The sequence below is a fragment of the Monodelphis domestica genome, chromosome 1 (assembly GCF_027887165.1).
Source record: "Monodelphis domestica isolate mMonDom1 chromosome 1, mMonDom1.pri, whole genome shotgun sequence".
Taxonomy (NCBI): domain Eukaryota; kingdom Metazoa; phylum Chordata; class Mammalia; order Didelphimorphia; family Didelphidae; genus Monodelphis; species Monodelphis domestica.
Window position 1 is genome coordinate 515444211 of NC_077227.1, and position 13615 is coordinate 515457825.

At 41.5% G+C, this 13615-nt stretch overlaps 1 protein-coding gene across 3 annotated transcripts in view; it reads right to left on the reverse strand.

Moving 5' to 3' along the window:
* OTOF (otoferlin) overlaps window positions 1–13615 on the reverse strand; it is a 181508-nt gene that overhangs the window by 22442 nt on the left and 145451 nt on the right. For 2 of the 3 annotated variants that reach the window (XM_007475949.3, XM_056813149.1), the window contains 6 exons: window positions 11136–11255; window positions 9094–9255; window positions 8595–8757; window positions 7954–8024; window positions 1046–1075; window positions 95–226 (listed from right to left, as the gene is read on the reverse strand). In XM_007475949.3, the coding sequence (XP_007476011.1) occupies window positions 95–226; window positions 1046–1075; window positions 7954–8024; window positions 8595–8757; window positions 9094–9255; window positions 11136–11255 (678 nt within the window). Of the gene's footprint in view, window positions 1–94; window positions 227–1045; window positions 1076–7953; window positions 8085–8594; window positions 8758–9093; window positions 9256–11135; window positions 11256–13615 lie in introns of all 3 variants that reach the window. The other variant, XM_007475948.3, reaches the window with a different exon arrangement.

Sequence of the window (13615 nt, forward strand, 5' to 3'; positions counted from 1 at the left end):
TGATGCGGGACAGAAAGAATTACGCATCGAGGAGCCATTGGCTTGGCTGGGTCAGTGTCGCCTGCTTCCCCAGCCCTCTCCTGGAGCGTCTCACCTCTTTCATGGTGTCAATAGATGAAAAGTATTTAGACCACCAGTCCAACATGCTTTCATCCGGCTCCTCCTCCTCCGGCTCTTCTGCTGTCCCCTTCTTCTTCTTCTTCTTCTTGTCCTTCTCCTCCTCAGTCTGCAGGTGGTGAGGGAAATGATAGGATCCTAGAGTTAGTCGAGCTGTCAGTAAACCGGCACCTACTCTGTCCCAGAAGGGCAGCTGGGTGGTGTGGTGGGTAGAGCACCAGGCTTTCAATCAGGAAGACTCATCTTCCTGAGTTCAAATCTGCCCCCACTCGCTTACTAACTATGTGACCACTTTTTTGCCATGGTTTCCTCATCTGTAAAATGAGCTGAAGAAGGAAATGGCCAACCACTCCAGTATCTTTGCCAAGAAAAGATTCAAAGAGGATCATGAAGAGATGGACACAACTGAACAACAACACATGCTAGGGTCTGTGCCAAATGCTGGAGCTAGAAGGGAACTTAGAGGCCATTGAGTCCAGCTCCTTTCTTTTTACAGATGAGTAAACTGGGTCCAGAAAGGTTAAGAGACTTGTTCAGAATCACACAGCTAGTAAATATCTAAGGCAGGATTTGAATTCAGGGCTTTCTGACTCCAAGTTCAGAACCTAGGTATATAGTATTCTTTTCTTTTGCTTTTTAATATCTCTCCCTGCTGCATCTCGGCCAGCCTAAGGCTCAGGCCACACATCCTTTACCTACCGGTTCATTCCAGGCCCAGAAAGATACCAAGTCTGCATCGACATTAAGACTTTCTGAGGCTTATAGGGTTTAGGGGATCCAAAACTCTCTTGACTCCTTGTGTCCCCAGCCCCTCAGGCTGCCCGAATACCAGCATAAGAGCTATTTCCCCCATTTCATACCCCATGCTCCCCAGATCCCTCACCCCCCAAGTTTTAGTCCTGAGGCATTTCCCAGGGCCCAAACTCACCACATCTACTTTGACGACAGCATCAGAGGTCTGGAGGCATGCCACAGGAAACAAAGATACAGTTAAGCCACTTGGGACCTAAGGCCAAGGGCAGGAACAGAAGCCCAGAAGGGACCCAGGAGTGAGAGAGTGGGCAGGGAGATGTGTACACACAGTTCTTGTGGGGTGGCTCTGTGCAAGCTGCTGCTTTGTCAACAGAGTCACAGAGACGAGGAATCTTGTATCAACATTGTCATGCCAGTGTAGGGATCTGTAAATGGTTTCCTCTTACATCTCTAAACTATTTCATCTGACTTGATTTGGCAGGAAAAAACTGACATGAAGGGGGCAGCTGGGTGGCTCAGTGGATTGAAAGCCAGACCTAGAGATGGGAAGTCTTAGGTTCAAATCTGAGCTCAGACACTTCCCAGCTGTGTGACCCTGGACAAGTCACTTCACCCCCATTGCCTAGCCAATACCACTCTTATGCCTTGGAGCCAATACACAGTATTGACTTCAAGACAGAAGGTAATGGTTTTAAAAAAAAAACTGACATGAATGACTGAATGGATGGGGACTTCAGTTAACTCAGTAGATTTCAATTCTTCTCATGCTCTGACTACGTATGTATAACAGGGATCAGATTTCTTGCTTTCTCAATGACTAAGGAAAGGGTGGAGGGAAGGAGAAAATTTGTAAACGTAAATGTAAATTTAAAAGACCCCAACAACTCCAAAGTAATTGGAACAGGAAGATCAAAAACTTATCTTTACATCTTCTCTACTTCTTAATTAGGGACTGTCAAGAACCTGCTGTGCTTATACAAGTATTCAGCTAAAACAGAAGACATATAAGTGGTGGCTTATTTCCCAAGTGGGCTAATAAATGGCCTCATAATCGATATAGGATATTGAGATTCTGCATAGGGTTTCTCATATACATCCCTGTGACAACTCTGAAATTTTGGTTTCTGTTATCTCCCATCATTTTACCTGCTAATAAAGTTGTTCTGAAAAGCCTAGCAAAGATAATTACCCAGTTGGGACAACTGGAGATTGTAAAGGGGTGAGGAAGAAAGGAATATGAAGTCTTTTGGGGTTTGTTCCTGGAGGAGTTCTGAGGCAACCCATTCTATGATTGGATGATTCTAATTGTAAGGAAGTTCTTCCATGTAGTGAGTCAAAATCTCCTTCTCTATAAGCTGTAACTTGTGTGCTCTACCAGATGAATCAGAGCAATGGATCAGATATGTCCTGGGGTCACAGATTACATATTTTTTCTTCTTTGCATTTCCTGCAATGCCTTAGTAAATGTTTTTTACATTGACTTGCTAAAGCCTGACCAGAAATTGGGATATGATCATAGGATCAGAGATCTAGAGCTGGAGAGGGCCTCATTTAGTCTGGACACATTTTACAGATGGGATAACTGAAGTTCAGAGATTATCTGGTTTGTCTAAATTCACATAGGGAGTAAGTAGAAGAACCTGGATTTGAATTTAGGTTCAATGTCTCCAAGTTGGTCACCCTTTTCACGGGGCCACATGGCACATTGTGAGGGAGAACTCTTGCTGTCTTAAATCTCTCAGTTCTAAATGAGCCTTGGGATGTTTACATCAAAGCCCAGGGGTAAGGGTCACTCCATAGCTGTGTTCCTGACTGTGTTGTACTTGGCTCGCTATGTTGTAGACACTCATTAGGTACATCAGTTGAATAATGTTCTGACACCATTACCTGGTATAGACATAATTCCGAGATTCTGTACCATCAACTTTTGAGCTCTGTGCCTAGGAGGATCTCTCTTCATGTCTGCTCTTTCAAATTCCTACCTGCCTTCAAGGCTCAGCTCAATTTGGACATGACTGAACAACAACAATCGGTCCTTTACATGTCAGTGTAAATTAGTGCATAATCAAGTCGTTCCCCAAGTGCAAGTTTTGAGAGGTCAGAGCATGCAGAAGAGAACAACATCATGAAGACAATAGGGTATTGTAAACCTCAAAATTTCTCAGACTTATGAATGTTGGAAATTTCCCCCATTGGGGAATCTTCTACTTAAAAAATTCCCTAGCAGATAGTGAGAATTCTACTTGAATGTGAGGGCTCCTTGCCTTGGGAATATCCCTACTCCACCCTATTTAGGACTGCTTTAGGACAGAGAGCTCCTTGAGAACAATGAAAGTGCTTTGATCCATGCTTATGGAAGGGACAGGAAGTTCTTTGAGTCATGACTATTTTAGAATTGATACAATGGGATACTAAGTACCTATAAAGGTGGGGCAACTTGTAAACTACTTAAACCTAAAAGGGTGATAACTTATTCGGAGGTTTTTTCTTAATGAAATTTGTCGACACAGCAGCATTTTTTCCTGACTTACTAAAGAGATTAAAACTACTCAGCTGTGAATTCAAAATGGGCGGTCCTGTAGAAAAAATCTACAGTGATTGGTAGATGTAAGGACTGGGGAGGTGACAGAGGAGATTTTGCCCTTAAAAATAAGAGCTCAGAGAAGAAAAAGGATCTCGATTTCTGACTCTCATTCTGAAGGAGAGTTCCTTGAGGAGCTCCTGAGGGGCTCTGTCCCTCTGGGGTAGGAGCTCTGGAGGCTCTTGAGAGAGGCACTTTGAAACAATCTCTGGCTGGAAGACTCTTTGAGGAAGGACGCTGGCCTGGTGTCACTGGTATCCTTGTTTAGTCAGACCTCGTGGTGAGTGTTAAAAAACTGACTGATTTCTCTTTTAAGACTCAGGTCTAGGCCATATTGGCTTGAGGCCCTTCATACTTATTCCTTTCTTACTCTCTCTCTCTTTCTTTGATTATTCATTGTATTGTTAATTAAAATCTCTATAAAACCAATTGACTTGGGTATTTGAATAATTGGGAATATTTCCCTGGCGACCACCTTATATTTGTTTTTAAAACCCAAGACACTGTATTGAAACATATTTCTGCGGTCAAATTTACTCACCCTCTCTTATATCTATCACAATTTATATCTTCCACTATTTTAATCACTACAGTTTAAGACCTCAACCATTTTAAATTTCACAGTATGGAAGTCGAATGGCATTAGAGAAATGTTATCTCATCCCCCTTTAGGACGGTACTGGTTGTTGCAAAACTTCCTTCTATTGTATTGAAATCTGTCTCCCTAAACGTGCCAGGTGTTACACATGGCAGTGTTCCTAGTTCTGCTCTTAGGGGCCAAACAGAATTCCTTTATCTTTTTGGACAAATCACTTAACTGCTCTAAGCCTCAGTTTCTTCATTTTTAAAATGAGGACAATAATAGTATTTGCTTTCACAGGGTTGTTGTGAGGACCAATTGAGATAACATGTGGAAGGCACTTTGCAAACCTTAAAGTATTAGACAATTTTGTTGTGATAATAACAATAGCTATTTTATATTATTGTTTCACATGGCATTTTTGAAAAATAAATATTTTCATGAGATAGGTCTCTTTCCATTGGTCCTTAATTCTTCCCTCCCTTTCCACCACCAGGCAGAGAAGCTGTCCCTGGGTCCAAAGTCAAGGGTATTGAAATGCTGCCACATAGGAACCACCTTGAGCCTGAAGATTACCTCTGGTGAATTTTATGTATGTGATTGAAAGCCAGATGGATCAGGGAAAAACCTTGAGGTTCTTAGAAAGTCATGATATATTTGTTGTCATTCATTGTAATGATGACAATAATAGGGTATCATTTGGAATGACTACCAAAAGGGGCACCTGGGTAGCACAGTGGATAGAGAGCCAGGTCTAGAAATGGGAGGACCTGGATTCAAATCTGGCCTCAGAAACTTCCTAGCTGTGTGACCCAGGGCAAGTCATTTAACCTCTATTGCCTAGCCCTTGCCACTCTTCTGTGTTAGAATTGGTACTAGGACAGGAGGTAAAGGTTAAAAAAAAAAGAATGATTATCACAAATACTACAGAGCTGGGCAGTAGTAGTGTGAGAATTTTGTATGAGGAGGATGGAGAAATGGTCAGAACTATGACCAAATGTCCAAAGTTTCTCAGGGTTATCTTGATTTCAAGAAAAGTATATGCTGATACTCCAGTATCCCAGAAAACAAGGAGATACTACCAATTATGAAGATAATATTGATACTCCTACTGGATTTAATCAGTATTTCCTCAGGGTAATGTGATTTAATGGATATCAGAGATTGTATTAGTAAGTGTACTAAAAAAGAATTAATTCTTAGTTAGTTATGTTGGTTAATGCTATAAGTATAAGGGCATGTAGGCTACAATTGATCAATCCATTAGATATTGTCATCAAGGAACTCTCTAAGAAAAAATCCCTAGGGTCTGATGGATTCACAAATGAATTCTATCAAACATTCAAAGAACCACTAATCCCAATACTATACAAACCATTTGACATAATAAGCAAAGAAAGAGTTCTACCAAATTCCTTTTATGACACAAATATGGTACTGATTCCAAAGCCAGGCAGATCAAAAACAGAGAAAGAAGACTATAGACCAATCTCTGTAATGGACATAGATGCAAAAATCTTAAATAGAATATTAGTAAAAAGACTCCAGCAAGTGATCATGAGGGTTATTCATTAGAATCAGGTATGACTTATACCAGGAATGCAAGGATGGTTTAATATTAGGAAAACCATCCACATAATTGACCATATCAACAAGCAAACCAACATAAATCACATTATTTCAGTAGACGCAGAAAAATCCTTTGACAAAATACAATACTCATTCCTACTGAAAACACTAGAAAGTATAGGAATAGAAGGGTCGTTCCTAAAAATAATAAACAGTATATATCTAAAACCATCAGCTAACATCATCTGCAATGGGGATAAACTAGATGCATTCTCAATAAGATCAGGAATGAAACAAGGATGCCCATTATCACCTCTATTATTTAACATTGTACTAGAAACACTAGCTGTAGCAATTAGAGAAGAAAAAGAAATTGAAGGGATTAACCTAGGCAATGAGGAGACCAAGCTATCACTCTTTGCGGATGATATGATGGTCTACTTAAAGAGTCCTAGAGAATCAACCAAAAAGCTAGTGGAAATAATCAATAATTTTTAGCAAAGTTGCAGGATACAAAATAAACTCACATAAATCATTAGCATTTCTATAGGTTTCCAGCACATCTCAACAACAAGAGCTAGGAAGAGAAATTCCATAGCTATTGAGGGTTATATTTGATTTCTAGAATGGAAGTATACTGCATTAAGTTAGAAGTTATAAGAATACGTATTAACTTGTGTTAGGAATTTGTTGTCTTAGCAATACTCCTCACCCCTATGAATCTCTACTGCCACTTCCGAATGATATTTGCTTTAAAATCACAACTTCCTAAGGTCCCTTACCACAGAGTTCTTGAATCCTAGGATGTCACTGACAAAGTCTTATGACCTATGGAGAGTCCCCCAAAATACTGATGACAAGATATTTGTAACTGATGGCCTATGGAAAGCCTGCTGACAAAGGACAAATGATTGATGGATACATTCCTTAGCCAATCATAGGAGTTCCCCTGCTTCTGATGATTGATTGCATAATTGTACCATCCCATTCAATTTTTAGTAACCTTCCCCAAGCTAAAAAATCCCTAAGCAGAGGAGTCCATGACCAAGACTATTAGGGACTACCAGACCCCCTCTTAAATTGCATACGTTTGGAGCTCTGCCTCAGATGTCTCTTGTTTGCTGACTCTATTCTTTCTAGCCCACAGAAATCCCCACGCCCTACCTGCGCTGCCTTGTGAGTGGCTGGTAGGAATCAATGGGTGCATGTGTGGGGAGGAAGTTGGGGACTTAGAGCTGGGGTCTAGATGGATATCCTCAAACCAAGCAATGCCTCCCCCACCCCTTTCCCAGTGATTTTGTTCTTACTTTGAATTCTAGAACCTGAGAATGAGGCTAAAATTATCCTCACCCCTATGGTTCCCTGAACACACAGTAGGTGGTTTAGGGTGATCATTTTTTGGACTATTATGATGTAATCTCTACCTGAAGATGTCTCACATGCTACTATTTGCTCAGGGTCTTACTATGCTGTTGCACAACCTGAAAGAAAGTATAAGGGAAGGCTTATCATAAATCCTATTGGTCTGAATATGGGTCATCTCTGAATATAGGCTATATTCGTAACATGGGATCTTTTTAAAAGAAAAAATAGGTCTGGGTGAAACATTGGAAAATGAGAACAATAAGGGGTTGTAGTCATTGTCAAGTTGTAGATAAGCTAGATTTTATGTGTGTGTGTATACATAAATGCCTACATTTGGACAAATATAATTATCAGAAAACATATGCATATGTACATGCATTCATAGATACCCAGAGAGCCAAGTCAGGGGTGCTCCTGGGGTGTATTAAAGGGAAATTAGCAGGAGCAAGAGCAATGCTACAAACCAGGATCAGGAAATCCTGCAGGGCAGAAGAGGAAAATTCAGGAACTCTGAAGAAGACACGGACAGTTTCTGTTCAGGGAGAAACAGTTAGGCAGCCAGGAGCTGAGCCTGAGTCTAGTCTTTCTAGGCTGGACCTAGATAGCTAGATATTCCATACTGTAGCTTTTCCTTGTGATCCAGTCTATCTCTGTGAATCCTGCTGAAGTTGAGTCTGTGTTTCCAACAGAGCTGCTCAAGACTTCAAAAGAACAACTATAAGTGAGACTTCCTTTGACCCTTGTTCCTGCTACCTTCAAGTCCTTCCCAATTTTATATTAATTAAGGGGGATTAATTTAATAGTTGTAGGAAGTAGAATTGTAGGTAGAAAATATTAGATAGAGTGGGTAAACAACTAGGTTTGGGGTTTTAGATAGATCATCCCAATTCCCTTCCCTTCCTTCCCTTATCCTAAAATAAACTTGTTACTTTTATTTATAATTTATACCCATTATTTAACATACTTATTTTAGGTGGGCATGTCTTACCGCATCTAGCTTCACCATGGTCTCCAGCTTCTTGACAGGAGCCTCCGGTTCCATGTTGACCACGATCTCTCCTGTGGGACGGTAGTAGGGGCCCCCATTGGACAGCACCCGGCCCCCCCTGCACAGCCTAACTGGAGTGGGAAACGGATAGACAGACAGAAAAGAGAGGAAACAATGCCAGCAATAAAAAGTAGAATGAGGAATGGAATAGGGTCCTAGAGCTGCCTGACCAGGAGCTCCAAGGGGAGAGAGGAAGTGTCTTAAGAGTGGAAGGGAATAAAAATGGGAGAAGTAGGCTAATAGCCCATTGTAGGACTACAGGAAACAGCAAGAACTAAGGTTCAAAGAGGAAAAAGGATCAATTAGACAGAGCTAGAAAAAGTTCCCTTAATGCAGGGCTCCACAAGGTTAGCTAGCTTTCCTGTATTCATCCCATATCCTCAGAATTCAATCCCTTCCCCTTCATCCTCCGCCCTCAAGCCACCTTTAGCCCCCAGGCTATAGCTCTCAGTAGTTAGGGCTCTGAATTTAGATTTGGCAGTTGACTGGAGAGAAAAAGAGGAATAGAAGGGGGTCAGTGCCTGAGCAAATTCTGATTGGGGAGGTTGAGTGGTCAGGATTGAGATTAGGAGAATTGGTACCTGTGGTATTCCAGTTGGGGGAATTGCGATCAGGGGGCCTATAGATGAATCGACGAAGGGAGCTGACAGCATGGGAGCCCACCAGGGTGTATCGGCCAAAAGCTCGGCAGTCCACTACCCGGATATTGAGTGGAGGGTGTAGCAGCTCATTCTCTGGAAGGTCCTGAGTGGGAATGGGAAGAGAGCTGAGAGTATGGAGAAGGAAGCAGGGGATACTACCCTCTTCACCCTCTAGCCCCACTGAAGTTCTAAATGTCACAGTGGATAGAGCACTGGACTTGGAGTCAGGAAGATCTGAGTTGAAACGCTGCTCTGACACTTTACTCTCTGTGCAAACTTGAGCACTCACATCCCTCATCTGTAAAGTTAGAGGACTGACTGACTGACCTCTAAGATGCCTTCCAGCTCTCAATTGATGATTTGATTACAGTTGGATTTCTTTCACTATTTTATAACCCTTTGTTCCTCCTCCCCAGTAAAGCCTTGAGCCTCCACTCACTACTTCAAACCACTTGACCAGGGTGTTAAAGTTGGGGTTCTTTTTATAGTTGTGGATCAAGGATGACTGCACCCCACGGCCTGCACATTCAATATCCACTCGAGGTCTGTCCACCTGGGCCAGATTCACGCGTTTCAGGTCCCGGAGACCCCAGAAGAGCACCTAGGAAGGGAAAAGACTGAATGAGAAGAGGAAGAATTCAAGGGAAATGGAGGTAGCTTCTGAACCAAATGGTGGCATTGGTTAGGGACAGAGAGGCAGAATTGCCTGGGAAGCATAGCTCAAGTGAACCCAGTGCTGGATTTGGAGCAAGAAGACCTAGATTTGAGGCTCTATTCTCCTGCCTAGTGATCCTGCACATGTGCATTCTGATTCTCTGCACCTATTTCATTGTCTATAAAATAAGGAATTGGACTAGGGGGTCTCTATGGCCCCATATAGACCTGAAATATGGTGGCTTCCTCTTTCTTGCACTTACCTACTCAAGGTACAAGTAGATGTCTAATAAGAATTTGGAGAAAATCCAAGTAGAGGGAAAGAAGTCAAGGAAAATGAGCCAATGGGAAGAGGTATGGTGGAATGATTTCAGATGCACTAATACTGGAGCCTAAAGAAGTGAATGAATCCATCAATGAACAAGCATTTATTAAGCACCTACTATGTGCTAGAGGCAGCTAAATGGCTTAGTGGATAGAATGCTGGACTTGCAGTCAGGAAGACCTTTAGTTACTTACTAGCTGTGTGATCCTGGACAAGTCACTTAATTTCATTTGCCTCAGTTTCCTCATCTATAAAATGATCTGGAGAACAAAATGGAAAACGATTCCAGATTCTTTGCCCAAACCCCCTCCCCCCCCAGTATGGTCTACAAAGAGATAGACATGACTGAACAACAATAAATACAGCACAAAGCACTGTGCTATGTACTGGACCTCAGGCACAGACAAAATTTGGACATTCCCTGCCCTCAAGGAGCTTATAATCTAGCCAGGAAAGACTATGTTTATAGATATAACAACTGCCCTTTGTCTCTTTATCCTTCCACTTGGATTCTCTCTGGCCTTTACTTAGAACAAGGGGCTCAAACTCAAATAGAAACAGGGATCTTTGCCTGCACATATTGACTTGGAAAACTACAACCTTAATATTAACTATGTTTTGTTGTATTTTAATTTTTTGTTAAATATTTCCCAACTATATTTTAATCTAGTTTAAGTTATACTCTGGAATATTGCTGTGGGCATATTTGACACCTCTGTATTACACAATGACTTATACTTGGGTTCAAGGAAGAGCAAGCCTCAATCTCAGAATATGTCAGGCCTTCATGAGTTCTTACAGACCAGTGGTACAATCCCTTCATGTGTGTATAGGAATATAAAAAATGGATAGGAGAGTACAGAGTGAAAGGCACTGATCTGAATCACAGGACCTGGCTTTGCATCCCACTTCTGACACTCAGTGACTTTGGGCTTCACATGGAAAAAGATAATTCTAGAACTGAAACTTAAAGGAAAATAGGCATTCTAAAAGTCAGAGATGAGGAGGGAAGACATTCCAGATGGGAGGGATAGATAACCCATGCAAAAGTATGGCGGTGGGGGATAGTATGAGAGACAATGCTAAGGCCAGTTTTTCTGAGCTGTAGAATGTAGGCAGGGAGATGAAGCATGTTTAATAAGGCTAGAGAAGTAGAATAGGGTTGGGATCTGAAGGGCTTGTGACTCCAGGTTTTGTGAGCCTTACATTTTTACTGTTGGGAAAAAAATTATCTCTAAAAAGGCCTACAATAAAGTTAAGGAGACACCTGGAGAGAAATTGGGGCAATAGAAATTGGAATGGTAAGGAATATAAAGGCTTTGGTTAAATATAATGATTATTATTAAGCAGTAAGGAGAAAGGAAGGGAGTAGTAAGGGAGGCAGGGAGGCCCATCAAGTTTCAATAAAGGAAATCTAGGGAGAGACACTGTTAGGAGGATCAGGCAGTTAAAGTCCAGGATGCTTGGGTCCTGCCAGGGATGAGAAAAGAGGCACCTGTTACCTCTATCCGATATTTGCTGAGCACAGGTCGAATGCCAAGGGGCACAGGCATGATGGGGCCTCGGTCAGTGTCCACAGGGCCATTGATGGGGGGTAGATCAGCCTTCCCAGCTGGTCCAATCTACAGAGATAGAGACACAAACCACAAGCACACAGATAAGACCACAGCAGTAACCAGGAATGTGTGTGTATATCTGGGGCAAGCAGGAAAAAATGCTTCTGGGCAATAAAAATTAAATAAGTCCTCAAGTAAGTTAGAGATTGGTCCATGCATTAATAGAAAACATGTATGAGAATTCATATGAACCTGTATATATATTTATATAGAACCAGGTACATGTATGCATTATAGAAAATTAATATTGAATTATAATGGTTTTTGTATGAAACCTTTCTTAAACTTTGGGTTTTGAGGATCAGACAGTTTCCAAAGTAAAGTGATTTATTCCCAGGCTTCAGGGTATCTCACTGAGCTGGCTCTTGTGAGTGTCATGGTGGAGACTTGCTCCTTATTTATCTGTAAACAGGAATTCTCTTAGGTGGGAAAGTTCAGCATGCTCTAGTTACCATTTTGGGCTGCAGGGACCCAGCCATGTGGAGGGGAGGGAAGAGTGGTTGCTGTCCTTAAGACCTGCCTCTCCCTTTGATGAGGGGTATGGTAGGATATTTGTTAATTAAGAGTTAAGTAAGAGTGCATTAGGAATTAGCTACATAGCATGAATTATGAATAAATGCATAAGTAAGTTAGGTTTCCTTAAATGGAATCTCAGAGATGGGTTGTGGGTAAGAGAATTTTTCCCAGAATGCCTTGAGTTACAGTTACCCAACTGTATTTGCGCTCTTGGTGTTGATCCTGTGTGCAGAGAAGATCCTGAGAGAGGCTCAGCTAGAGCAGGAAAATTCTCAATTGCTTCCTACATAAAAATTTCATTTAACAGACCAAAATCAGTGAAGGAGATCACTGGGTGAATTATCATTTCAAGCCCAGCTAGTTTGCTTTGAGTGTGGAGGAAGACCTTGGAGATTCTGAGCTGTTTTTTCCAACTATACAGCTAAGAAGAGTGACCCAACTTACTCTTTTTGTGTATAAGATAAGAATTTAGTTTAGGATAGATAGACTAGGTTTTTGGGGAAAATAGATAGGAAGAGAGGGTAGCCCTAACTTTGTTGGGGACTGAAGAGACTTGTGAATCAGACTTATTTGGGTGGTTAAATAATATTTATTAGTTTAGGATTATTATAAGAATTTCTTCTCCACTTATTTACTTTTCCTATCCCTTTTCTTTAGTCCTTTAAAAAAATCATAACAAATACATTTTTTTTAATACTTCTGGCTAAGTTAGAATTCTTGAGACTGCCCTGAGAACCATCTTGTCTCAATAGTCATAACTTAACAGCCTATCCATATAGGATAAATTATAGGTAAAACACACACTATACCAATAATCTAGTAAGGGTTAGCATACCCTTACAACACTGGCTGTTTCCCAGAGATGTCCAGGGGAGGGAAAGGGGGCATACACTGGCCCGTGCCAGGGGTTCCTCTTTTGCCATGCTTTGTTTTGCCATGTTCTTTGGCTCTGCTCACTCTCTTGGGCACCCATTTGGATTGTGGAGGGAGTCTATTGGCCATTTCAGGTGGTCTTGAACAGTCAATTAGTAATTTAACTTAAAACAAAGAAATATTGCCTCTCGAGAACTTCAGTCATGGTAGCATGTTTACCATGCGCATTAAATAGAATTCAATACATGTGAATGGTATTGTGTACCTGTGAAATTTTTAGTAGACATACGTGTTTGAGTTCAACTGGGTACCACACATGAGTTTACATGTGTGCATGTGTATATGTCCATATGCATGTGTTTTCAACTGAGCATGTAGAAGTAAGAGAATGTGTGTGTGCATGCTTGTGTAGAGTAGTTGCACGTGCACATCAGGATGCACATGGACATGGAACATGTATATTCTGGTTTATACACATGTGTGCTATGTATACATGTATCAGGATTACATCTTCGCCTATCTATGTATACATGTTTTGTATACATGTATGCATGTGTTTGTCTGTATCTGGAATTAAAATTCCTTTTTCTTTAGGCTGCATCATCCCCAAACGTTCTTGGGCATGACTGGCCCAAATGGGTGTGCAGAGATTTGTACTCGAGTGCCTGTACTTGTACCCAGTATATGTCTATACATTTACATGTGTGCATTTGGGTGTACATGTATGAGTATATGGGGCTGCTTCAGGCAGTGGGGGAGGCTGGGAAAGGCTGGCCAGGGAAGAGCTTGCCCAGAAGCATTTAGCAGACATTTTCTAGTAGATCCCCATTTAGGGTAGGAGGAGGCAGCCTCCCCGTTCAGTAATTCTTCTTTTTTTTTTAAACTCACCTTCCATCATGGAGTCAATACTGTGTATTGGTTCCAAGGCAGAACAGTCAGGGCTAGGCAATGGGGGTCAAGGGACTTGCCAGGTCACA